Below are 27,085 nucleotides of genomic sequence, written 5' to 3' on the forward strand. Positions count from 1 at the left end.
TGGGATCAGAATTTGGCATAAAAACAAAAGCACAGAGCCATGCTGTCTCACTGTTCACCTGCTGGTGGAGGTGTAATGGTGAGGGGGACAGTTATCTCGATTAACCTCTGTCACAAAGAAGCAGTTCTGAAGGTAAAAGGGGGCGAGGTGGTTCCTACCTAACGAAGTGTACAGGAGGTGTATGTCAAGATTCAGGACAAAAGACGCACACAACAGTGTAAACAACAATTCATTTAATAATTATTCTTTGTGGTCTCTAGGGGAGGGGTTCGAAAGGTATAAAACGGTCATATTAAAATAATCGACCCAGTCTTTTCCCTCTCAGGATACCCACTGCTAGTTGTCTTTTGACAGTCCTTATATGTTTTTTTTTCCTTTTCAGTTCTTCAGCACACGTCCCATTTATCCGTGTATATAACTTACTTTTGTTGAAGAAACAACTCGACAGTTCAATGTACAAGGCTCCCATACTCCCAAATGGATATAACACACACAACCAGTGAGACACACAGGCAAACCTCTCTCTCTCTCTCTTAGCATTATAGTCACAGATGAGATCCTTGAAGAGGCCAGAGGTTGCGATGGATGCGGCTTTAATGTTCACAAGCACTGAAGAGTTTTCTGTGAAGCAGGCCTTTCTGCATGATTTGAAACATTACTACCCGGGGACAGAGTACTGGTTGATACCCAAAACAATGACAAATAACATAACAGTGAATATATTTATTATTATAGAAGATAATTAATGTTAAGAATAATAATTACAAAGGCAATTTCTCTAGACTACTATAATCTGGTCCTGCTCGTATATTCAAGAGGAGACTGGGAAACACTTACAGGAAGCTCTAAAGACACTGTGTTCACAGTGTAGCACAGTTCATTTCGCCATTCATCCTTTGAAAACCAACAAAGAAAAACAAAAAAAATTTTTCAAAAAAAAATGTCAAAATTGAAGCTGAGGGGTCTGAAGTTGGATTTGGGGGGGGGGGGGTAAAGCAGAAAACTGAGGTACGATGCTGAATGATCTTCGTGAAATGGTCTCATCGGTAATCTGTCTTTGCGCAGTGACACACCGACAAAAACAGAAGAGAGGACCACTTTACCACTGTATTTCCAAAATAAACGCTCGCCCACAACACATAAAAGCAGGGTTGATACATGTAGCGGAGGGCTTTGAAGTATCCCATAAATTAACCAAGCCGTGGACAAACAAACCCCTGGGCATTTATCCCCTCTGGAAGTCGTTTCCAAATCCACGTGGAAAAGGCTTGCTTAAAAAAAAAAAAAAAAAAGTATGGAAAATAATTCACCTGACAAATGAAAAAGCTGTCCTCTGCCTCTTCTGAAAACTTTCAGTATAAAATAAAAAGACACCAAGGATGCACAGAAACCATGTACCTTTAAATTGCACTGATAGAACCATTGGGCTTATTCCATGCCTTGCTTTTTCCCCTTCCTACCATCACCTCCTTCCTTTTTTGTTTTTTTTAAACATTGTTTGGAGGGGTGCGGGGGTGGTTTGGTTGTGTAATTGGAAGGTCGGGGTTTAGTAGTCTGCAAGAGGAAAAGGGGCAGGTTGAGAGCAGCACAGTGATCCTGACATTTCCCTTAATCTCCTCCAGTGTTGTCCCTGTACTATCTGGATTCTGCGTCTTTGTGGGCGCTGTACAGTGCCAGCTCACCTGGACCTGCGAGTCTAGAGCTGCGGGGGGGTGTGGCCGACCGATTGGTGACGGACGGAATGAGCGGAGGCGGCGCCCCCACCTGAAGAGGTCCCACCAAGCCCGCCGTGGTCTTTGCCAGGATACCGTTGGCCATGTGGGGTGGGATGAGCGGGGTGAGGCGGGAGTAGAAGCCCGGGTGGTGCTGGTGAGCACCAGAAGCTCCCGGAGGGAGAGAGTGGGCGAGAGGGTGAAGCTGATCCAGGTGAGGGGCAGTAGCAGCGTGAGAGGGGCTGGACAGGTGAGAGCCAGGAGGGAGGTGCAGGTGCATTAAATTACGATAGTCTTCCCTCAAGATCTGGATCCGCTGCTCCTCGTCCATCAGCCCACCTCCTGGGTGTCCGAGCTGAGGATGGCGATCGAAGGGATGCGCCATGAGGCTGAAGTCGGGGCGAACAGCAGAGGAGGAGGCATTAGAGGTAGAAGGCTGTGGGTGGGGCACCACTGCTGCGGCTACAGCGGCCCTTTCTGCCTCAAAAAGGCGCTGATGCCGGAACAGCTGAGCCAGGTGATGTTCAGGTCGCAGGGCTAGGTGATGGTCTGACCGAAATGCTAAAGCCTCCCTACGATGCTGATGTTGCTGCTCCCTCCACGGGTCCCAAGGGAAGCTATGTGCGCCCTGCGATGGTCCTTGAGGTGGACCGTGGGGAAAACGTTCACCACCAGGACCGACTACCAACCCTCCAGGACCCACTGCGCCCCCCAGATATGCTTCAATGGTTCTTGTGCGTTCCAGCAGGGACATCTGTTGGTGCGAAGGTGGGTTTGGAGTAGGTGGTGGGAGAGGGACACCTGGAGTAGGAGTCAGAGATAAAGAGGAAGAAGAAGGGGTGCCAGAACTGGGGTGGTGAGGATGGCTGTTGGGGCGGTCAAAGCTGTGGCTGGGTGCTAGGGGATGGTGGGAGATGGGGATGTGCTCCGGCTCCTCCTTCCGCTCCTGTTTCACTTGAATTTGCATGGAAGGTTTGGACTGGGGCGTCGAGGTCCGATCAGGCTTCTTGGTCTGAGACAATGAAGAAACAGAAGAGGAAGCAGTGGAGGAAGAGGGAAGGCTACCGTCTCTTTGGGAGTGCGAGGGCTCGTTGTGGGAGTTGTGCGGTGTGGAAGCCACTGAGCGGGGGTACAGGTCCAAGGGAGATTGGGCTGAGCGGTTAGAAGGTGGGGGAGGAGTGAGCACAGAAGATGAGGAAGACCGCGGCCTGTCCCTGTCTGCTACTAAAGAGGAAGATCCAAGAGGAGGCCCCCTTGAAGACGCAGACAGCACTGGCCTCTTCTCCACATCTCTGTCTCTATCGCGGTCTCTGTCTCTATTTAAGCTGCGTGTCAGGTCCTCAATAGGTCCAATGGTCCCCCCCAGGGTGCTGCTGTGGCCATTGATGTGTGAGACTGGGGTGCTGCTGCGGGGCTTATAGGAAGGACCGACCGGAGATATCCTCACAGGTCGGCCGTACAGCATGTTGTCTCTGCAAAACAAAAAGCATACAAAGTTCAGGGCATGCTAGATTTTTAAGCAGCTGGAAGATATTTAAACAACATTCAAGCTCCTGATATTTGTATTTTTAATATTAAAACTGGAGGCCTGAAGCAGTAGAGCTTAATACCTGCCACACCAGTTTTCCACATAGATTACAATTTAATTCAGTTTCCAGTTCTGTGAACGTTACACTGCAGCAAGTTTGCTCACTTTAAAAGAAATGAACTGTCTCTAATTTTTTGATTCTTTTATTCTAGTGGAGGGAGACACAAGATTGGAAAAAAAGTCCAGAAAATACGCATTCAACAAAAGTATAGATTGTTTAATAAGTATTTAATCCTCAAGCAAAACATGACTTAGTACTTGGTGAAGAAACCCTTGTTGACGAACACAGTGGTGTTTCTTGTAGTTTGTCACCAGGTCTGCACACATCTCAAGAGGAATTTTGGACCACTGCTCTTTACAGAAACTGAAACCAATAGGTGTCTTGGCTGCTGCCTGAAGCTTCTACTCCCTCCACAGTTTTTCTATAAGACTGAGGTCTGGAGACTGGCTAGGCCACTCCATGACCTAGAGTGGCCTAGCTACAGCTGTGGCTAAAACTGTAGCTTGCCTCCACCAGTGTGTGAATGTGAGAGTGAATGAATAGTGGAATTGTACAGCGCTTTGAGGGCCCCGAAAAGCGCTATATAAATGCAATCCATTATTATTATTATTATTATTATTATTATTATTATTATTATTATTATTATTAATAATAATAATAATAATGTGCTTCTTCTTTGGCTGCCTTGGTGGTACGTTTTGGGCCATTGTCATTCTGGAAAACCCATTTTCAGTCTTCTAGCTGAGGGAAGGAGATTCTCGTCCAAGAATTTACAGTACATGGGTCCACTCATTGGCCACTAAGTGAGGTGAAATCGTCGCATACCCTTAGCACAAAAAACAGCCCCAAAGCATAATGTTTCCACCTCCGTGCTCAACTGTGGGGATGGTGCTTTTTGGGTCATGGTGTAGTGTGTTACCAATGGTGTTTTTGCTAACTGGTCCCAACTGCTTTCAGATCATTAACAAGCTCCTCCCGTGCAGTTTTGGGCTGCAAACATATTTTATGTTTCTTCCATTTCTGAATAATCGCACCAACAGTTCCCACCTTCCCACCAAGCTTCTTGCAGGACTACAATCTTTCCCTGACATCTCTTGACAACACTATTTTCTCACCAATATAGTGTAATGGAAGAAATTGAACGTGTGGACACGTGTGCTTTATACATAACAAGATGAGGGCAGGAGTATCTGTAATTGATTGACTGGGATTACAATCTATGTGAGCCAGAATTCTGCCTGGGTAGTTGGAGATCAAATACTTTTTTCACTCAATGACATGCAAGTCAATTTATTAATTTTTATGTAGTGTGTTTTTTCTGGAGTTTTGGTCAAGTTTCTGTCTCTCTCCACTTAAATGAAACGACCATAAAAATTAGAAGCTGCTTATTTCTTTATGAGTGAGCAAACTTACAAATTCAGCAGGTGATCTATAATTATTTCCCTCCCCTGCACCTGCTGGTAATGGTTTACACTCTTCTCGAGGTAAATAACTTGTCTAACACAATAAGAGAGACTCCCTTCCCACGACCTCAGCTGTTAAAGGGCGCTGTGTTCACCACTGTTAGAATAAACAGCTGTCTGTCTGTGGTTTTAATGCAAGCTCAAACGTGTTCAGTAATTTAGTAAATTCACACACTCAATAAAAGTTTTTCCTCTCTGTTCCCTTCTCTGCCTGCTGCTGGCTGGCCTGCAACGACTCACGGTCAAGCATACAGATATATTTTTTTTAAAGTAGTTTAAATAAAGGCAGCACTGAAATGTGTTAAACCTCTGTGGATCTCCTGGTAAGTCAATATATGCAACTGTAACTTGACTCAAGGTATCGGCTGTACTGTTTGTTGTTTGGTTGGTTGTTAGAGGCGAATATTTGTGGGTTTCCAACATGACTGTATTCATGCATGTAAAATAAAACGAATGAATGAATCTTTTAGCCATCGTCAAAGACTTAATTGTGCATTTGTATCTTATGTCATAGGCACGTGTTTGGGTTTGTGAGTGAAAGCCAAGCAAAACAAGCAGGACACCATGGAACAGGGAAGTCCAACATATGACCCACCATCCAATCGTGCCCAGTGGATAGCTTTGAAAACGAAGGGGACATAACTTTTTGTACTTGCACTGCATTGATCCCCCTGAGGCATCTTACTGCAAGTCAACAACTTTAAACCAACTCAAGTTTTACAGCCTCTTTACCATCAAAGGCATTACCTACAGACTACTATATCCAACAGGGGTAACACAGTTAAGCCCAGCAGCTGTCCAATCTTTGTAATGCTTCATTGTGGAATAAAATGCTTTTAGTCTGGCCCAGAGTGATTATTTTTGCATTCTATTTGCAGAGACGAGATTAACACTAAATAATGCCACACAATACAGAAAAAATGTATTGTTTTATTTATAATTTAGCCTTAAAGGCTTAAGTTAAAGACAAATGAACTTTTAGTTTCGTGAAGACGATGAGCCAACCTTCCCATCAAGTAAATGATGTAAGAATAGATCTCAAGACTTGTAGATGGCTGGTAATTTATTTAAAGGGTGAAAGACTCTCAGGACCACCTCCAAGGTGACAACCCCTAATAAGCGCCAAATACCTGAGACTCCCCATCAGAGAAGTCCAGCTGCCTTAACTCAAGCAGTTAAGATTCCCATGACCTGGATGACTTAGAACCTGCACTGACTTAAAACCAGTTTAATTTCATACCTGTCCTTTTCATCCTTGATGTGAGGGATGTCTCTTCTCTCGCCTTCCTTCACTCGTTCCCTCTCGTCCCTCTTATCTGCTCCTTTAGCCCAACTGGGTCCGGCGGAGAAACCAGGCGGGCCACCGTGGAGACGGTTCCAGGGATCATGATGGTTTGGGGTAGACAAGCCCCCGACTACACTGGCTGGTGAGTCTTTAGGACCAAAGACGGAGCCAGCTGCAAATGAAACACATTTTTTTGATGTTAGAAAACATTACAGGTTGACGTAAAGGCAAATCTTCACCTTTGACTTTCACATTAAATATTTTATAACACTAGTCCTACAATCTACTGGTTGTAAAAACACATGCTTTACACCAAGTATTATTGTTAGCATCTAATATTATTTTAGAAAGCAGCAGTTCAAACTGAAAGCAGTAAAAACACCTCTCAGTAACAAGTCCAGTTATTTAACGCTTAACTTCCTTCAACACCCTCTTCTGCAGCACATACAAAGGAAATCTTCAAAAGAAATTGACCCTTGCTAAACAATCAAACCTCTTGTAACCCTTTAATTGATATAGTTTAGTACTGGGTACTTTGATTAACTCTCCCAGCTTTGTCTAGTTGATCAAACACAACTAAACGATGGGACGACCTCCCAACGAACCGTGATTGTTTTCCAATTGGACAGAAATCCATACGTTCATGGTGGACTTGACTTTCTGGTTACTCAAATTAATGCATCCAACCTTATACTTGCATATCAGTGACAAAGCCCAGCACAGCATGTCTCTGTGACATTGACTGCTGAGCTGTAGCTGTGCTATGAGACAGGAAAGAAAAGCATTAAGAGGGGAGAAAAGCATCAGGTGATAACAAACACCTCGGCCCGAGCTCGAAGACAAGTTTACCCTGCTCAGAAGCAAAAGGACGGCTCAGGGTTTAAACTCTAAACTTTTGGCTAACACCCCAAAACCTGTACTAGTAATGAAAGTAAAAACATAGGGCTGGGGATGTAATCTCTAAACCAACCAAATAATATCCAAATAGTCTGGTATCTAAAGCTGATAAGATGGGTTTTCAGTTAAATTCTTACTTAAAGCCAGGGTAGGTTTTGTTTCATTGGATAAAATGTCCAGAAATAATTTTTTAAATTATTTTAAATTCACATTGTCTGAGAGGGAACAAGGCTCCTGCACCTCCTCTGGACCGTGACGGTACACTTCGGCCAAGCAGGACAGGAAGAATCTAAACTAGAGGAAGTTGTGTGAACTTTCCCTCTCCAACCTTGTATGAAGCCAGAAGTCAGCAGTGACTCAGCTGTAGCACATGTAAAGCTTAGTCATATGCCTAGTCTCAGCAAGCTTTTTTTTTCCTTTTACATTTTCTACAGCTTCAATAATGGATGTGGTAATATCTAATAGATATGAGTGTTCAGTAATATTAATTGGCCTTCCTGCAGCCAAATCCACACAATATATGGGTTGAGTCAGTCAGCCAGTCACCAAGCGTCCTTCTACAGTCTGTTTGTACGCTTACAATAAAGTTTAATCAAAAACAGATGCTGAAAAAAGTTTGTGCATCTCTGAAGCTATAGTCAACTTAATTTAGGGCATCTCTAAATGGATCTTTCTTTAAAGTTTACCTTAATTTATCTGACTTTACAACCCCTCAGGTGCACTAACAATCTTTACACTTTGCACAAATACATTACTTTTTGCACCAATAATGAGCCTAAATTTAAGTTAAATACCAAACTGTGACCTTTGAGTGTTAAAAATTCAAACCTGGCCAACACTCAAAGCTGTACTGACGGAGAGTAGTAATGAGAGGCTGGGTTACAGGAGCTCAGTTCCCCAAATTATACCGACTGGCTTCAGGGAAGGTAACCAGGTACCATCATAAATCTCTCTTATGAGTGTGTCAGGCTATGCTGAATGTTTATCAGCCACCTCCTCAGTTTCTGTTTTTACTGAAGCTAACGGCTAGCCTAACACCCACACCACAGGAGCAGATAGACTGTTAAATATAAATATAAAAGAAGTAGCAGCTGCAGATCAAATCAATCAGTAAAACTTTAGGCAGGGGAGGCCACCTCAGGTTAGAAAAGGCAAGCTTATATGCATGAAAACACAATTATGACATAAAGAGAAGCTTCCAATCAGAGTGAACCAGCAGTCGTGCAAATCAACAAGTCAAAACCATCTCCTCCTCCTCTCATCATCATCATCATCTCACTAGCACAGGAAATGCCCCAACACACCCAGACAGATGTTTTTACAATTTAAAGATTAAATTAATGTTACGTGTTGCAGTAAGGGGTGGCACGACAACGTCACATTTCAAAATCAAAAATCCAAATGTGACTGAAGTGTCAACACTGCACAGCTGATCTACTGTCAGTTATTGTAGGCTTTACTTTACAATATAAAGCGCCTTGAGGTGACTGGTGTTGTGATTTGGCGCTGTATTAAATAAAATTGAATTAAAACTGGCCACACATACCACGCAACCACAACCGTGCCACATGTAGTTAAAGCAAAGAGTCTTTGTTAAGTTGTTTGTCTGGGCATTAACCTGATATTTTTAGACTTTTGATTGACCAAAAGTATTTATGCTTGAGCAAATTAAAGCCCATTAAAAAAAAAAAATTATGTATAAATGTATAAATACATAATACTTCTGGTTATTTTCCTCAGAAGAAAGATGCCAAGCATCTTGGGTAGTTCTCAGTTTTTGGGTTTTTTTATGTTTTTTGTTTGTTTTGTTTTTTATATACACACACATACAGGGGAAAAAACCCAGTAGTATAATTAAGTTTAATTTGTTGGGATAAAAAAAATGTTTTTTGTTTTTTTTTTTAAATTAGAGTTTCACTTATTTCAGAATAAAATACATTTTTGTTTATTAAACAGTCAGAAATAAGGAAATACAGAGACATCTGGTAAGTAAGGTTAAAAAAACCCCCACTCAGTTCTTTAAAGTAAAAGTAACTTTAATTCTTATTTTATTTTATTTTATTCTAAGTGTCCTTCATAACTTTTGCACTGTCCACTTCCTGCTGTGACAAAATTCATTGACTTCATTGTATTTATTTTGATTCCAGATTTGTTTATTATTACCATAATATATAATACAGGTATTTGTGTTTTATTGTATTCCATTTTATTGATTTTTATATAATTTTAATCCTTATTTAAGCCATTTTGTTAAGCTTGTTAGAATTTCGTTAGAATTTTTTCCCCCATATTCTGATAGCACAAGGTTAGAATAATAACTTAGACCTAACAGCATTAACAGCATCCAGACCAGTCGTGCTTTCATTTACAGTTGGCCCTCATCAGGCCAGTTTTCAGCCTGAAAGGCTCTAAGCAAAATTACAGATCAATGTGGCTGATAGAATTGCAATGATGTGACTTTTTTTTAAACTACAATTGTCCTATAGTGCTTCACATCCTTCAACGGGAGACCTCCAGACTCCTCCATCCCGTGACTTTACCTCTAGCTGACATGAAGTATCATGACAGCCCCTCGCTGCACTACATGAGTGAAGACTAGTTTTGGTCTGTCCTTAAACTAAACAATTAAGACGTTTCTTTGGCAATTAAATTAAATCATCACAGACTCCAAAAACTCAGTCACCCAGGTGGAAACACCCCACACACCATTAAGAGAGCTCACGCACTGAAGCAGGACTTAAAGGATCAGTTTGGATTTAAAAACCTGTTTTAACACACATGTCACACATATGCTGAATTGCTGCTGACTATAATTATCCCACCTGTCTACATGAGCCATTAATGTGAGACTACACTATAAAACACAAGGGGGCAAAATCTACATGAATTTCCAAGTTTATCTTCAGTAGTTTGAGATAGCCAAACAGATATTTGGCAGTTTCCCCTCTACATGCTTCCCCAAGCAGCATTTCCCTGTTGAGGCACAGAGCTGAGATAGTTCCTGATAATTTCATCAAGTTATCAGCACACAGTACCTGTTGTACAACAGCCAGGGAGAAGACATCCAATTCATTATATTCATCTGACTGCTGAAGTGTTGTTCGAGGTTTGCACAAACTGTGGATTTTGAACCCTTTAGGAAAAGATTACCTAATGACCTGTGTGGTGAAATGGAACGATTACAGTGACCAAAACGCAGCTCCGAACAGTTTAGCTGAAGAACTAATTTAAGAGGCCAACATGCTGTCAAAGGAATCCAAGAAAAGCAACACCAACGCTCATCGAGTTAGTGTTTTTGTTTGTTAGGTTTTAGACTATTACTGAGCATCGGTTAAACCAACACTACCATTAGTGAGGTGGAGCCCAGCTGTATATGTCAATGTTATAAAGGTTCAAGTGGCGTCAACAGTAAGCCACGAGAGGTCAATGAAATCCAGCAAAACTATTACTAGTGACGGGAAGAGGGCAGGTCCCAACGCTCAACTCTGAGGTGAGTGACTAACGGGACAATGAATAGGAGTGAAGAATATTCCTGATTGACGTGAAGGGTGGTGAATATATTCCGGGTTACCTATGCAGTTAGAGACTAAAATGTCTGCTAGTAGCCAACCATCAGCTACAAAGCGGTGTGCGATGAGCGAATAGCTTTGTGTGCGGGGGTTTTAGTTTGCTAAGAGAATTATAAATAAACGCTCCTTTGGTCTTGTTGGGGTTTTAAGGTTGATCTGACTGGATAGACTTCCTTTTTTATTCAATACGACCTGAAACGTGACCTGAAAGGACCATTTTCCTCATAGACAATGGCAAGGCTTCTATTGGCCCGTGAGAAAATGTTGTTAACTGTTGTTGTAATGTTGTTAGACCAAGTGTGAACCATCCAAAAAACACTTTCCCCACACTACAAGGACACCGAGCTGTGGTTCAGTTTTATCTGGACTGAGCCAAACTGTGGACCAGAGGCACTTTTACACCTTTAATTTTGATTTGGAAGTAAGAACTAAGAAGCCCACAGAAACTCTTTCAACATCCGTGTGACATGTGAGGGCAACATTCAGGTAGATTTGAAAGACTCTGAACTGATCCTTTAAGCTTTGCACATCAGGCGTAGAGATGCTGAGAAACTGACCCAGTGTTGGACTCCCAAGTCCTCCAAAGGCACCAGAACCCAGAGCTCCCAGCGGGGTGAAGGGCGGAGATCGGCCATACAGATCTAAAACACAAACACAACCATTAAAAACAGTTTTACAACAACAAGCTAAAATCCTGGTTTCATCAACTAAACATTTATAAAAACCGTTACTGTTCATCATGAGTTAAAAATAAAAATCTTTCAAGTTTGAGCTGATTTTACCCAAGTGTGGAGTCGGTGCGAGGAAAGAGGAGTGTGGCGCTGATGGAGAGATGAAAGGAGCTGAGGGTGGATTGACTGGACCTGAGGGAAAGAGATAATAAAACAAAACAAAAAATATGTCAAGAATATTCAAATCAAGCTCAACATGCTACTCACACACCAAACAGCAAAGCTACAGAAGGACACAAAGTCAAACAGTGATCAGAGACATCAGAAGAAACCGATCACATCTTTGGCCCTGATTTGCTGATAAGCTTGAAGAAGTATTCTTAAACTGACCACAGAATCACCACCATCATCCTAAAGCTCACTCTTTTGGTCCCAGTTATAACATTTAAAGCAACAACTACTAATAACGCAACTACAAAAAACAAAACTAAAACAAAACCTTAAAAAAAATAATAATAATAAAAACTAAACTGAAATGAGGAAACTCATCTCAAACTGAATTTTAAAAAAAAAAACAAAAAACTTTTGATTGCTGCTCTGGTTGCAAACAGTGACATCATTCATTTAACATTTTGTATGGTATACTTTTAATATAATTGTATTATCAATAAGGAATACAACATTGATATTATCTAGGAAAACTAGTATTCATTTTAAATAATTAAATGCACCAAGCTTTGATTGTTGTTTTCATTTTAAATCTTTTTTCTTGATTTGTTTTTTTCCTCTCCAGTGTTCATTGTCTTGGACTTATCACCACTGTTTGTGTTTTTTGCCATCTTGTGCAATTCCAGATCAGTACTTGCAGATGTTGCACATACTTTGTTGACTAGCTTCAAACCCATTAAACACCAATACAGCTGCAATAGCAAACAAGTTGTAGTATTAGCAGTATTTACTTAGGGATGTGACTGCTGGGATTTATTATTTTTGTTTATGTAGTCTGATGTAGTTTTAAATTTCTTGGCAGAATACGAGAAATTCAGTTGTGAGGATACTGAAGAAGCCTGGATTTGTAAATGCAATGTTCACACGCTAGTTTAAAGCACAGATTTGTACTTGTTAACCATTAAATCCACAAAGAATTAAGATTTTAAAGACAATGACAGCCTGGATCCTGTTTGTCTTCTTGCACATTATTTACAGCAACAATCTGTGCACAGACATAAATAAATAAATTAATTACATTTTACCAGCTGGGACACCGAAACATTAAAAGGCATGCACCTGCAGCTGAGAACAGACTGGGAGGTCTGGTCAGGTCATGAGCAGGAGGTAAGGGCAGTGGGCCCAGTCCGCCGGCTCCAGAAAAACGGGCCAGCGGGTCACTGCGGAAGTCCAGTTTGTGAGGATCAGCCTGCATGAGCTGAATGAAGGGCAGAAGAGTTAAACCTCATACTGTCATCTTTGCATAGTCGCAATTAAATCTCTCCCCACATGATGTCAGTAAGAGACACTCACCTTTACTTTTCTCTGATGGTTGTGGATCATGTAGGCCACCTGAACATGCATAGCACACCATTTTCCTGGTTTCTGCACAGCACAAAAAAGACACTGTGTTATTCTACAAATCTTGAATCTACAACTTTAAAGCCTTTGTACACAGAGGCAGATCCTGCAGTTCAAGAATATCTTTTCTAACCTCTATACAAGGTTGAGGTTTTGCAGCAGGAGATAAAGTTAAAATCTGGGGCCCAGCTCAAGTTTGGTTATGTATATATTTTTAAAAAAGGAAAGGCGGTGAAAAGAATTACCGCATACATCACAGCATAATTTCTAGGTCTGAAAAATCTAACCGAGTGTGCAAGAGCAGAAAATAGACCAGTAGCAGTCAAGATTACAAGTGAGATTAGTGCAAAGAGTGCGTGAAGCTGTGAGACAGTGATGCAGACTAAAGAACTGAAAGGAGCAGGGGGATTCAAAAACATCTGTTTCTGCTTACATTTGTGATTTTCAATGTTGATGTCCCAAAGTGTTCAGTAAGCTACAAGAGAAGAGAAGTGTAAAACCACTTTTAATCTGCACATCTTGCTCTTTCTCAGGAGTAGTTTCTGCTATAGTGACTGTGCTGCAGCACATCCTAGCCTATACTGCAAATTTGCCATCGTGAGAGTAAACCGCAGTGTCCTTACCCTGGGGTCTTTGGGCTGCAGGTGGGAAGGCACAACCCCAAATCGTTGTATATCAGGACCCGTTCCCTGAGGGACAAAGAGGCTATCACTGACACAGCACAAACACATGAGCCACAGCCTACTGAGCTATTAAGCACCTGGCGTTATTCTTTGCTTTCTTAACGCTACCATTAATGTATTTTTACTCTAACTAATGCAGCCAATGTTATTTTTTTTATACATCTAATTTTATTTGAAATATAGTTCAAAACCAAAATTGTTTGAGTGGCTGAGAGACAAATTCACAGTGCACTGGATTTACTTCATTAACACCACCTGGATGTCCTTGGTAAGGTTCAAATTAAGTTCAAGTTGTTTCCTTCTCATAAAATGAAGATTTAGATTTGTCAAGCACATGATCAACATTTGGCAATGGTTGCAAAAAACACGTTAAGCTCAACAGGCAACAAATACACATAATTTACATGTAGACAGATGAAAATGACCAAAAAACAGGCTTCAGGAATGCTAGTCTGTGCGCATGGAGAAGATGTCCACAGCCATTTAGTGACTAAATTAGCAAAATGTCAATCAAAATTATTAAAAACAAAGGCACTTAGATTTAATTACTTCATAACACAAATTTGACATTTCTTGCTTTACAGGAAATCATCTGCCTGCACCTCTACGCTATGACAAAACATCCTTTTACAATTCATTTTAGCGGTTGTACCACCACCAGCTTCAAATGGGAAGATGAAGTTGCCATTTCCCTGCTGGGACATGGCACACATCAAACACATCGCACATATGGGTCAACAGTGAACTAGTTTATTCAGCATCTAACTCTTCTGCCTGTGCAGAGGTTAGCTGCACACGTGCCATTTTAATCAGGTTATGGGTTCCCAGGTTGCACTGAAAGTGTTGAATTCTATCAAACAAATTCTGTCAAATAAAACACATAAGGACTCAGTCACACACTAGGGAACTATCGGTGACGCTCTGGCTGCAAAAATGTGCATCTGGCCAGTGGTTGCTGGAGATTTCTGGGTGATCCTGGTCAAAAAGAGGGCGAATCACCAAAAACCTGGCACCTGTAGATTGTACAGTTGACGTCAAATTGTTTGCACTTGCTTTCAAGCTACTCTCCAAACAGTAGGGGATCACTCACACAGACCTCTAGACCTGGTGTGACTGAGCCCTAAGGCAAACGGATGCATTTATTATAGTTATTCCAACTTGAGTGTGATAGGTTACTGGTCGAAATTACTGGAGTTTCTGGGAGAAACAACAAAACGAGGAAGCTTATATTTTAAGCTTCCTTGTTTAAACCTGGGAAAAACTGGATTGTTGGCAAATATGCCTCTAGTGCTTGTGACACTGTGACATTGTCATCGCAGGGAGCTCAAATAAACCGTCACATGGAAGTTATCGCCTGAAAAAAAACAAACAAACAAAAAAAACCATCATGCTAACACAAAGACACAAGGAGAGTTTTCCTCACCTTTGGCTGAAATGCCCCTTGCAATGAGCTGAAATGCCCAGGAGGAGGAGGAGGAGGAGGAGGAGGAATCTGAATACCCTGCACTGAGGGCGGCGTGTATGTTGGGTAGATCTGGCACAAACACAAACACAGCTTAGTGGCTGGTACACAACTTTCAAAATACGCCTACAGTTTTAGTTCCCGTTTCCATGCCCTGACAGCTATTCTCAGATACTCACAGTGTGTCGGTACAGCCCATCCATTTTGCCTGGGTACTTATCGAACTAAAAAGACAAAAACAGTTGAGATGGGTCAACACATTCCAGCTGCAGTGGAGTTTAAAACAGGAGTAAAACAGCAGAGTCTCTCTCACCATCGGAGACGCCGTAGCTGGGGTCAGGAAGGGCGTGAAGTGTTGATGCGTGTGCGTGTGTTGGTGCTGGTGGTTGTGCTGATGGAACTGGAACGCCATCGCCGGGATGCTCGTCTGGTTCTGAGACGTCCGGCTCGATGAACCCTGCGTGGAGCTCGGCGCTGCTGGGCCTCCTGGAGTGGAGCGGCCCGCCGGGTTATTTTCAGCCCCGGGGACGCTGCGTCTGCCCTCACGCTCTGCTGGAATAACGAGGCAGTAATTAGTGGAGGGTAACAGGATAAAACAAAGAAAATAAATTAAAGAACATAAAATTCTGTTTACACTGGCGGTTAAGTTCAGAAATTCAAACAATGCTTAAAAGGGATGTGTGGAGGTACTTCCATGTGTGGAGGTAAATCTTCTGATCTGTGAATATTTTGTTTATCAAGCACCAAATTATTCATTAGCTGCTTCTTCAGGGAGTCTTATCTAGCAGAAGAACTCTAACTACACCACCACAACTGCATCTGGCGCAGGTAGCCCTTATTCTGCTCTGTAGCTGCTTGCAAGTTCAGCATAGACGCACACCAACCAGTCATCCACAAGTTCAAGCTCTAATCAAGCTTATTTAGACTTCTGCCTTGAATCTATGCGGAGCCTACGACGTAGCTGACTCTTAAGGGTCTTTTGCGTGAGCTTGTGCATCAAGATATAAATTAATCAGAATTTAAGACACTAAATTGCTTCAGTTTCAGTGGACTAAAGGTCATAAGCTTATAGTAGACTAAATATAAAGTTTATTCAGTTAATATAAAGTGTAAAAGTTTGCTGTGTTTTTAACAGTGAGAATTCCTCCATAGAGTTTCTAAAGTCTTATTTTCCTCAGCATCAAATACAAAATGTGTCCATGTGTCATTTTGTTGCATTTTCGTGAGAAACAGGGAGCATGGGCGCTAGTTGAAAAGATTTCCTGAGGGCAGCTCAAATGTACACGTCTAACCTTACCACACAAGCAGATTACTTCTGATTGGATCTCATCTCTCTGCCACATTTCATGTTGCATTTCGTGTTTTCGTGCCATCATAGTTTTTGTTCTCCCACCTCAGTTTTTATTTAGTTATTTGTCTTGTTGATGTCAGGGAAAAAAAAGGTTGTTGATAAAAACTATGGGTGGAAATAAACACTTGTTACAGCCCAGGTTTTCTCAAGGGTTTGCACTTATATCACAGAGTGGACAAGATCCTCTTTGTGGAAGCAGCTAATAGATACTGATGAAAGCTGCAACAGCAGTTGCCCTTACGAATGGTCAGGCACACCAAGAGTGACAAAAAAAAATTAAAAATATGCAGGTGTGCACCAGGCTTTGGTGTTATGTTACTGCTAATTTTTACCGGGCTGAGACAAGTGTGCAAGTTGGTCAGTCTTTACTGTCATTTGAATTCTATATCAAGACAGGAGTTCGGAGAGATTATAAGAGGGGGAGATACTGAAACAACAGCTTTGGGAAAAAAAACAAAAAACCCTCTAATCATTCTGCTTCCTGTTTTGACTTCTTCTATTCCTGTGTCAGTATTGAAGTTGAGGTTTTCTCTGAGTTGTGACACCCATCGTTTAGGAAAAGACTGCCAGGTCTGTATAAATGGTTACAGAGCTGTGAGAACAATGATAATTGGTGTGCACCACAACCAACACAGTGGCCATAAACAAAGCTGAAAACATGAGAACGAAAGGATGGCTCAACTTTCAAAATAAGAGCTGGTTGCTCATGATTTCCTTTTTCCAGATGAAAAGAAGAAAAAAAAATCCTAAAATTGTTGCCAAATACTCAAAGGTTAATAAACCAGGTATGTGTGTGGGAAACACAAACTAAAGTTAATCTCACAGATACATGAACAAAAGAGTTACAACTACTGAAGTGATACTTACATGCAACTTCTACTTTATGCAACACATGCTGTGCTTATGAGACCCGATCTCAGTTCATCAATACACAACTTCCTCAACACCCCAGACAAACCCAGACAACCGCCTGGGGAAGTCTGGGTTTGGTTTATTTTTGCAACACATTAGTCATCACATTCCCATAAACAACTAAAACGGTGAAATTAAGCATTTCTGTTTTGCTGTACCCGCTTCTGTCGGGTGAGCTGTACCTTGCAGCAGAGGTGGAGGCGGAGGAAGGCCAGGTGAGGATGTGAACAATGCTCCAGAGCTGGTTCGGGATGGGGGTCGGAGAGGCCCTGAGGATCCTGAGCCCCTTGAGAAGGGCAGAGAAACACTGGCGGAAGGAGCTGGGGGAAGAATGGAAGATGAGGAAGTCCCGACAGATGAAGCAGACGGTTGAGGCTTGACTGGGGTGCTGCTGCCGCCGAGAAAACACAAACACAAAACACAACAGTTGAGCCAAAGAGTTGTAGAAGACGACATCAGAGGGATGAAAGAAGAAATTGAGCTTCAGTTTTCAGTATGTTTCATACCTGTTGTAGATGGATTGAGTTCGAGGGGGCAAAGAGGGCTTGGGTTTGGAGAGCGGGGGGCTGCTGTTGTGGCGGCTGCCGTTGACTGGGCTGGACCGGGGCACTGTGACCGGGGAGTGGGAAGGCAGGCCGGGGAAGAAGGGGGAAGAGGTAGAAGAAGAAACCGGCTCAGGGAAGTGTGGCTCCAGGCTTTTCTCCTGACTTCGCTCCAGGCCAGACACCCGTGGAGTCACCATTAACCGTGAGACGCCACCAAAGCGCACCGGCAGAGATGGGCAGCTTTTGCCCACAGATGAGCCCATGTTTGAAGGGGCGGGATCAACAACTGAGAGAAGAGAAAACCAGTCAGCAATTTCTCAACTCCCCCAGGAAGGACAAAGGTCTTCCAAAGCAAAACACCCTCAGAACAGCCAAAACCGGCTTAACAACTTGAGTGTGATTAAACCCAAAGTTAAAAAATTTGGACGCAACAATCCGATGTTCCAACCTGATTAAATACTTTTTGCCCCCACCTCCACTGTCAGTATGAATTCCTGCAAACTAACTGCCATCTCAATGTTTTAGCCTCATGTTCCTTAGAAGTCAAAGACAGAGTGGTACACAGTTTTTAATAACCTAATCAATTAACCATAAAAACATGGACCTGGATCTGAGTATGAAGCAGAAAAAAAGATGATCAGCCGTCTGCCACAGGCGGGTAAATGTTTGAAACTAAACAGTCATATATTAAAAATCTTTGCTGCGTCTCTAACAACATTTCTGTGCCATTTATGGGAACATCTTTGGGAGATGGCGTTTGTCCTGCTTGCTGTGTTGATGGACACTGTTATGTCCAAGTTTAGTCAAGTTAATTTAACAAAACTGGTTAAAAACATAACCGTTTTCTTGGCTTTTCTTTAATTCCTGTCCAGAACAAGAATTAGCATGGTGTCTCTGCCGAAATAAGTCATGTCATGAAACTAAACAGCAAGTATAAGTTATGACAAAATGATTTTTTTAAATAATATTTTACTAGTGGTTGCAGAAATGCAGTTTATTATATCCTGATGACCATTTAAATTAAAGTTAATTTAAATAAGGCATCTAAATAAATGTACAGAAGGGCTGCCAGGGTGGCTGAACTTGTTTCTAGAAGGACTTTGGATGCACCCCTTTCTAACCTGTGACTGTGATACTGGGAGTGGAGGAGTCTGATCAGGACCATTAAGCTTCTGAAAGGTTTACAAAGCATACAAATTTATGTTTATAATTGTTTTTATAATTGTTCCTTTGATGAATACATTAGTAAATACATCCAACAAAACTGAATAGCCACTGATGGGTTTATCCATCCATCCATTTTATATCACTTTTCCAGGTCCGGATCAGAGTCTCAGTCTAACACAGGCCCAGACCTCCTCACCCAGCCAGCTCCTCCACTTCTTCTGGTGGGGGATAAGAAGGCGTTTTCTGGGTCTCCTCCACAGCAGGCATGCGTAAAACGCCTCATTTAGGAGGTGTTGTCCGAGTCAGATACCCAAACCACCTTAAGCAGCTCCTTTTAATGCAGAGTAGCAGTGGCTCTTTGTCTTCTTTAGTTTGTATTTAAGATGGTATTTTCTTATCTTAATAAAATAAACTGAGGTAAATGAAACAAAAAAGCCAGTGGGTTCTATTTTAAATCTAACAATACTTTTGCTGGAGATTAAAAGAAGTCTCAGACAGTGACGATACCCTCTTCTATACCCTCTCCAGGTCTCCAAAATATTTTTCTAACGTTTCATTCCACCTCATGTTTCTGTATATCTATGCAGCACATGTCTGTATTCTCTCATTTCATTATCTGCAGATTTTAATCAGCTCCACTTTGTGTAATAACAAAAAGAACGAAAACAATTGAGCCTGTTTAACTCGTTTTCTGTTAAGATCTAAGTTTAGCCCTGTGGGAGCCCACTGACTGACACATCAGTTCAGCGTTTCCTGAATGTAAAGCAGCAGGAAATAAATGGCAATAGTAAATTTCTCAAACCTTTCCTAGTGCTGACTGTGAACACTGGATCCATGTCATTGTCGGAGGCCTACACGGGAAAACAAGAGGAGGATTTTATTAGAATGAGTCTCCATTTTAATCAACACACATTTTTTAAGATTACAACCGAAGAGAACATGACTGTGGTAGGATCCCTCTAATAATAATAATTTTATCTACACAAACATGGAAACTCTTGATAAGAATATTGGTAAACAACACACACCTTGTCTCCCGTGTCACTCTCTGTGTCACACTGAAAGAGGAAAATAAGGCAGAAGAAAACATTTATGTTTATTAGAATACGTCAGCCAATGAATGTAAACCAACTTCATCACAACAGTGTTTCCCCACAGAATTATATTTTAAAATATTAACCTAGTGGGTTTTTTCTATTCTTTTGCTTATTAATTTTCATTGTTGTAATTTTTTGCCTTGATTCCTCATATTTTACAGTCATTTGTTTTATTTCCCACCATGTTCCCGGTTTTACATTTTCTAATTCATTTACCATGTTTTTAAATTAACTTTTTAAATCACAGTGGCATGACTCGAAAAGTAAACTATATTTGTGGGGCACACATTTTCTTAAATAAATTAGATTATATACACGTTATGATAATAAATAGTAGAGCGATAATAAACTGCCTCTCGTCCCACAGATGGACTCCAGCTTCAATTTCAAGCCAAACTCCAAAGTCTTGTTATCTCAGGATAAAGACACTAATCATTCTAAATGACAATTCTTCTTACTTTGGCTGCTGCTTTTAAGGGTTGCCACAGCAGATTATCTGCCTCCATCCACCCCTTGAATCCTCCTATCACACCAACCCTCTGTGTGTGTGTGTGTGTGTCCCCTCCTTTACATGAACTTCCTCTGAGCTCTTCCTCTTTTCCTCCTGCCTAGTATACCCACTATCCCTCCTCTGCACATGTCCAAACCACCTCAGCTTCACCTCTCTAACTCTGGTTACCAAACTGCTCAACCTGAGCTGTCCCTCAGAAATACTCGTTTCTAATCCTGTCCATCCTGGTCACTCTTAGCATCTTCAGTTCTGCCTGTTGTATTTCTGTTATAGTGTCACATCATAACAGGTGTCCAAAGAAAACAAACATTTAAAGTCCTTTCTACCTTTCTCGTAATACAGGGACAGGAGCTAGAGTTGGGGCTGTCACAGATGATGATTTAGACATCAGAGGGATTAAAATGAGAGCAAGCAGGATTGTCCTCATGTAAATCAATCATCCCATTCTCTCAGCGTAAGTCTATTTTTGGCTGCTCCCCTATTCACAAGGGACCTCCCCCCCCCCCCCCCCCCCGAGCAGGTAGCTCTGCATGTTTTTAACACTGAATGGCCTTCCCAATGCAACCCAGAAGGGATTTATATCAATAAATCTAAACCCTTTTTTTTCCAGGGGAAATGCCTCCAGTTATATCTCAAGTTTGAGTTTTAACAAGCTCAACTATTTAGACTGATCTTAACAGGAAGAGATTAGATCAATCTAATGGAAACTAAAACCTGCTGGGCATGCTTTGCAACACATCAGTGGACACAGTCTGCACATACACGTATGCCTGTGTGCATGCAAGCAGAAATACATGGATTCCAACTTCTTTTTTTTTTTTTTGCTTTTTACATTTATATTTTTTACTTCACTATTTGTTCCATCAAGTATTATTGTAATAGTTTCAGAAATTTTAAATTATTTTGTCTCCTTATTACCATGTGGACCATATGATTTTTAAGTCTATGACATAAAGATGTTTGTCATGAATGATAAAACGGATATTTTCATAACATTTGATATGTTCTGTGTTCTAAATAAAGCGCAGCCTTTTCCTTTACAGCAGTGCACTCATGGACAGAGTAGAGAAAGATTGTTATGTCAGATTATTTATATAAATGTTATAATTATGACACTGTTAATACGCTAAGAAATAAAAGTGTGCAATTTAAGTAATGGCAGGCTATACTGTGTAGAGCTTCATGTCTAGTAAATGAGGCATGCCCAAATAAAGTCTGTGTGGGAAACACTGGATATTAGCAGAAAAGAAACTTACAATATAGCCAGTCTCCAAAGGTTGCCCCTGGGGGGAAAAAAAGGAATAAAATAAGCTTCAGTGAGTTTCAGTTAGCTCTAAACCTTTCATGGATGTGATTAATCACTCTGGACTGCCTGAACGATAGGTGTTGTCAAAATTCGTGCAAGAGCGTGAATGTGAACCTGTTTTACAAGGTCATTTTCTCAATAGCAGGATATACAGGCGATTACCGCTACAGAAGTATAAACATTGTGTGTTTGATTAGGAATTATCTCAGTGACATCTAACATGGTAGTAAAGTCAGTTTCACCTCTATCTTTCTTCTCTTATTTCTACTATTATTCCAACAGCTGCTGGGCGGGGCTCCTTCCTCGGGCTCTGACAGCGGCCCTCCGCCGTTCTCCTCCAGCCCTCTCTTCCCCTTGTTCCTTCTTCCCAGCATATCAGTTCGCTGACTGGGCTTCAAAGAACAGTCCATCTGATAAGGAGGAAAAAAAAAAAATGTGGATTTAAATGTGGATAAATAAGCATTAATGTGTAAGCCTGAGGCCAAAGACCCAAAGGCAAGCTACAGGCTTACTAAAGTCCTAATTTCTGCTGTTCATAAAAATAGAAAAAAAAAAAAAATGATGTAATGAACCACAGCCAGCATGAGGATATTACTGGAGCTGTTTGTGTGTGGACTCAATAATATTGCTTGTTTTGACAATATATTTAACTGAAGCATTGTACATGACCTCTCTTTCAAAGGGCGTCTTTTACCTGTGGTGTCCAGCTCACTCATACAGAGTTTTACCAAATGGTCAAAAAAATATAAGGTAATACTTTTTTCCCTCTTTATTACATGCGACCCAATCATATTTAGGTATGCAGTCACCCCCCAACAGCACATTTTAAGCAAATAAAAACTCTGATATGCAATAAATAAATATGTATGAGATTTTTCTTGGCTCACAATAAGTCTTTCAGGAATAACTACAGGTAACAACCTTATTTGACTGAAATATTTGGACCATTTAATGAAGAAAAACGTCCAAATCGCTTGAGAAAAAGAAACAAATTGTTAAACTGGTTAAAAGAACTTAACGTGTCTTTAAGAGCAACCAAAATTTCTCTATAGGAGGAAAAATAAAACTGATATAACAACTTACAGTCTAAACAATTACTCAAGAGTTTAATCAATACCTTTCTGAGAAAAATCTACAGTAAGGAGTGTACATGGTTTCCCATTTTTCTTCCCTACTTATATACCCCCAGCGGTGAGAAGAAAAATCAGCGGAGCCGTGAGACGAGTAACGCATCTCCGCTACAAACAATCATTATTCAGCCTTTTCGCCTTTCTTTGACGTACTGCTGGAAAGTATCAGCCCTCAAGGCAACGACAAATTACAACAACAAAATTATTTAAACAGGGAAAAATGACTCTTTCAGAAAACCGCTGATAAATTTAACCAGTTGGTGGAATGTCACAAACAATATAAAGGTCAAAGAGAGTCATGGTGAAAAGGTTCAATGGAGCAAATCAATCAAATTACATTGAAAGTTGATGTTGATTTTGCTTTAAGTTGACTATTTCTTTTTAAATCTTATTTGACAGAAATAACCATTTACAGTCAGTCCTAAAATACAGGAAAATCTGCAGACTTCTGTTAAGTATGGTCCCACAGACTCTTTGCCTTAACTACATCCGGACCGATCACTGTTAGTCACCACCAAAGGCACGTTTTTCAGAAGGCACAACTCTGATATGACACGCATATGCAGGATATTTCTCGTCTTTCAGGAGTGACTGCAAAAAATAAGCATGACTGGTTCACCTATGCTTACCGCAAAAGGTATGCAGTATGTGATTTTCAGCTTCAGAAAAATAAAAATGCATTTTAAACTGGAGTAAATTAATCCCACTTATAAAAGTTTAGTTTATGCTGATTTTCCTTCACCCAAAAGAGCCACATTAAATATACATTTCCTTATACCTGAGATCTAAAAATTGCGAGGTTTTTTTTGTTTGTTTGTTTTTTAACATTTGACTGGCATACAGCATTGTATGTCCCACATTTAAAACATTAACGAGTTTTATTTTATATTAGGCCCAACTTTTATTCAAGTTTAAATATATTTGTGTTTTCAATGGCCAAAATTAAAAAGAAAACTAACATATTAGTTAGTTGATTAGTAAAGTTACACAAACTGTGTGCCTTAACTACAGACCAATCGTTATTAGTCACTTCCATGGGGTCATTTTGAGCAAAACTACTTAGATTACGCTTAAAAAGGCAAATAAACTCAGCATGAATTGCAGGTAAATTCATGCAAACTAGCACAGTCTGTTGGTCTAATTTGGAAAAGTCCCCTTTTAAAAATGTTTTACAGAAAAACTACAGACAGGATATGGCTTCTTTTTTTGTTAACAAAAGGGACTTACGACGTTTCATTGGTATAGAGCAGTAAATTTTTTGGCAGGTCTCTTTCCTTTTTCTCTGTTAGCAGTTTCAGATACTTCATGGGTCCATTTGACTGTAAAATGAAGTTACCTAGAAGAACAGTGGGGCTGTATGTCTGTGAATGGGCAGTTTTACTGCGGGACCTATTGGCAAATAATTTGCTTCCTCAAACTGATGCAGATGTAAGACGCACGCAAATGACATCAGCATCGGCACGAAGGCAGATTAAACTACTATCAAAGATTATCCACAAATTACCACATGCCAACATCTTGTAAATAATTAAATGTAAACTGTACATGCACTTTTTTTGCTACATATAAAAAATTGGTCTTCCACCAAGGACCAAAACAGTACAGTTTTTTTGTAAGTTGGGTTTAACTTGATCTAGCTTTGGCACATGCTTTTTATCACATAGGGAAAAATCAGGAAACGCATACACTTTTTATGACTATATGGGAATCAGTCATGCTTATGCGTGTAGTCACCCATCAAAGGCCCAATTTTGAGCCAGAAGACCCATCAAATACATATCAGGGCCTGTTCTTCTCAAAATGGGCATTTTGGGGTGACTTGGGGGTAGAGAGTCGGTGTTATCTGCATTTACTGGTTTATTTAAGACCTTTAGAATCAAAACTGGATTCAATATGAGGTACTGACATCGATATGCGTCCTGACATTAAATCTTGAGTGTCTGAAGAAAAGCTTTGTGACAACACAAACTCAGAAAATAGGTAAACTATCTTTTCTTAATGTATTTCTTGTTCTTGCTTTATCTAAAAAGGCCACTTCACAGCTCATCAACACCTCTAAAAATTAGATCATGAATAATTGAGGCCTCTCCAGGACCCATCAGAGGATTGGGGAGTGGATTGTTGTCACGCTTTAGGGGCTCAATCTGCAGCCCTTCACACCCTTGGATGATTTAATTTAAGAAGATGAGAATTAAAGCAACCACCTACGAGGATGGTGATTATTTAATAAATTAGAGGAAAGGAGGGTGCCAAATCCACACCGAACACTAACGCTTTAAGTACACATGAATGACAGCTGATAGTGGGGTGTAAAAAACACCAAATTATGACAATCACCTCCAGAGCCTCCAAGCTGATGAAGCTCGCAATAGCGAAGCCATCAATGATTTCTTCCTCGCAGGACACAGACTCCCTCTTCCTCCGGCGTGGAGGCCTGTGTCTGCCAAACCCTGGTCGGCACTCTCTCCCACCGGGACCCAGCACGCTGTTGGTCCCACACGCCTCCCGATCGGAGCCCGAGGACAGGGATGTGGCCCGTTCCTCTGCCAGATCCACTCGCCTCCTCCGCCGCTCCCTGTCGCGCTGGGAACGGGATCGCCGGCTCTGCCTGAATCCGGTGCTTCGGCTCGGGCCCTCCATGTTCAAACGCCACCTCCTTTTCGCAACTTCGGTGAGACTCCCAAAGGCACTTTTTTATGCAAGTCCCGGTCCGGTGGAAGGTACCGAACCGCGAATAAAAACACCACCACACAGGCCCTCTCCGAGAACCTCTGTTAAAATGGCGTTAATGGAAACCAGTGGCTATTATTTACCGTCCTCTGACAGCAGTGTGCTGCTGGCATCAGTGCCGTTTTCTCGGCGAAATGTTAGTGTCATTTCTGAAATCTGAAAACAAACTTACATCCACATGGGAATTCAAAACATCGGCGACATTAACGCGAATGTCAGGACATCGCTGATTGTGTCTCGTTGACGGCTAACGTTAGCTAGCGTGCTAGCTAGCAGGAAATCCAAGCGATAACCACACAAGTTGTAAACATGTAAACAATAAAACACAAGTCTGGTGTGTTACACCCAAAGCAGGGCCAGATTGCCTCCGCAGGAGTAACAGAATGAAAATAATGTTGTTTTCGGCACAGATTAAATCAACAAACTGTTTGTGATTTCCTTAATTTCTGCACACGCTGACAAAATCAGTAGCAAATTGATTAGCTAGTTAGCCAGGCCTGATAACGACTATTACGAGACGTTGCATATTACTGTGAAACTGAACGTCTTAATACTGACAGTTACTCTAATTTACGCCTTACACGAGGAATAAAAAGAGCTGTCTGCTTTACTTTAAATAGTAAATGCTGCTGTTAGCGAACGTCAGTTAGCCTATACGCGGCTAATTCAATTTATAATAATATAAGCCCGACAAACTAAGAATACAACTTTATTCTTAAAACGTTTCTGTAAACACTGATGAGCCGGGCTGTGGAGTGTGAATATAACTAATAATCAGCAGTCAAGAGGGCAAAATCTCCTCCTGTCGGGTTGTTGATGGCCGATAGTGGTGGCTGAGTCGCATCAAAAGAAAGACGTAACATTAGCATGGATGCTAGTCAGCGTTAGCCAATCCAGCTGTTAGCAACAACCAACTATCTCAAATTTTTTTAAGAGGAAGCAGGAAGAATACGGAAGCGGGTTTTTATTCTACGAATCATCCACGAAATAATATCCCTCTCCTTCACATAAAACTGTTGAGTCGTTCCACCTCCATCATAAAGGAAAAAAACCGAGGCCCAAGCATCAAAGCCTCGGGGTCGATTTCCATAAACGAGGGTGTCGGCCGAGCCCCGTTGGGCTGGGCAGCTCCTTCATGCAGCCTCTGTAATCCAATGTTTAGGAGAAGCTTGACCAATCGCCGTCGTTTCCGGTCACCGAATTCTTTTTTCCCTCGCTAAATCCAGTGTGTAGGTTATAAAGAAAGAAACAGGTCGGTTCCACTGCTGCCTCTTCGAGAGTTTGTACTGAACTGGAGATTTATCGCGAAAACCAGGGAGACACAACCCTTGTCAACCGTGCAGTGCATTGTGTGCTCCGCTCTTCTTCCTCAGTCATCAGGCAGGCTGATTGGTACCTCCGCTGGTACTGCTACTCCGCTACTGCCACCCTATGGA

General features: G+C 41.3%; 1 protein-coding gene across 3 annotated transcripts; it reads right to left on the minus strand.

Annotated features, from left to right (window-relative positions):
* Positions 1-218: 218 nt before the first annotated feature.
* Positions 219-27,059, minus strand: fbrs (fibrosin). Of its 3 annotated transcripts, none has more exons than XM_063482571.1 (18): positions 25,257-27,059; positions 22,032-22,199; positions 21,740-21,766; positions 19,904-19,933; positions 19,678-19,726; positions 17,670-17,994; positions 17,346-17,554; positions 15,214-15,449; positions 15,080-15,124; positions 14,862-14,972; positions 13,379-13,444; positions 13,189-13,230; positions 12,708-12,779; positions 12,474-12,612; positions 11,298-11,378; positions 11,073-11,156; positions 6,005-6,221; positions 219-3,184 (listed from the first exon to the last, which is right to left on the minus strand). In XM_063482571.1, the coding sequence occupies exons 1-18, from the start codon at positions 25,557-25,559 to the stop codon at positions 1,636-1,638; spliced, it is 3,753 nt and encodes a 1,250-aa protein (XP_063338641.1). In that variant the 5' UTR covers positions 25,560-27,059; the 3' UTR covers positions 219-1,635. The 3 variants fall into 3 exon arrangements, with proteins under 3 accessions (XP_063338641.1, XP_063338639.1, XP_063338638.1); XM_063482569.1 differs by having other exon boundaries at positions 15,214-15,452; positions 17,346-17,551; positions 25,257-27,058; XM_063482568.1 differs by having other exon boundaries at positions 15,214-15,452; positions 25,257-27,058.
* Between the last annotated feature and the right edge of the window lie 26 nt (positions 27,060-27,085).

The sequence above is a fragment of the Pelmatolapia mariae genome, linkage group LG8 (assembly GCF_036321145.2).
Source record: "Pelmatolapia mariae isolate MD_Pm_ZW linkage group LG8, Pm_UMD_F_2, whole genome shotgun sequence".
In the NCBI taxonomy this organism is placed as follows: domain Eukaryota; kingdom Metazoa; phylum Chordata; class Actinopteri; order Cichliformes; family Cichlidae; genus Pelmatolapia; species Pelmatolapia mariae.

Bases quoted from the DNA above. Each gene is read 5' to 3' on its own strand.
- fbrs (XM_063482568.1), bottom strand. From the start codon at position 25,559: ATGGAGGGCCCGAGCCGAAGCACCGGATTCAGGCAGAGCCGGCGATCC. The intron at 21,767-22,031 runs GTGAAACTGACT...TTTTCCCCCCAG, and splicing joins ATAAGAGAAGAAAGATAGAG to GGGCAACCTTTGGAGACTGG. The intron at 3,185-6,004 runs GTATGAAATTAA...TTTGTTTTGCAG, and splicing joins ATCAAGGATGAAAAGGACAG to AGACAACATGCTGTACGGCC.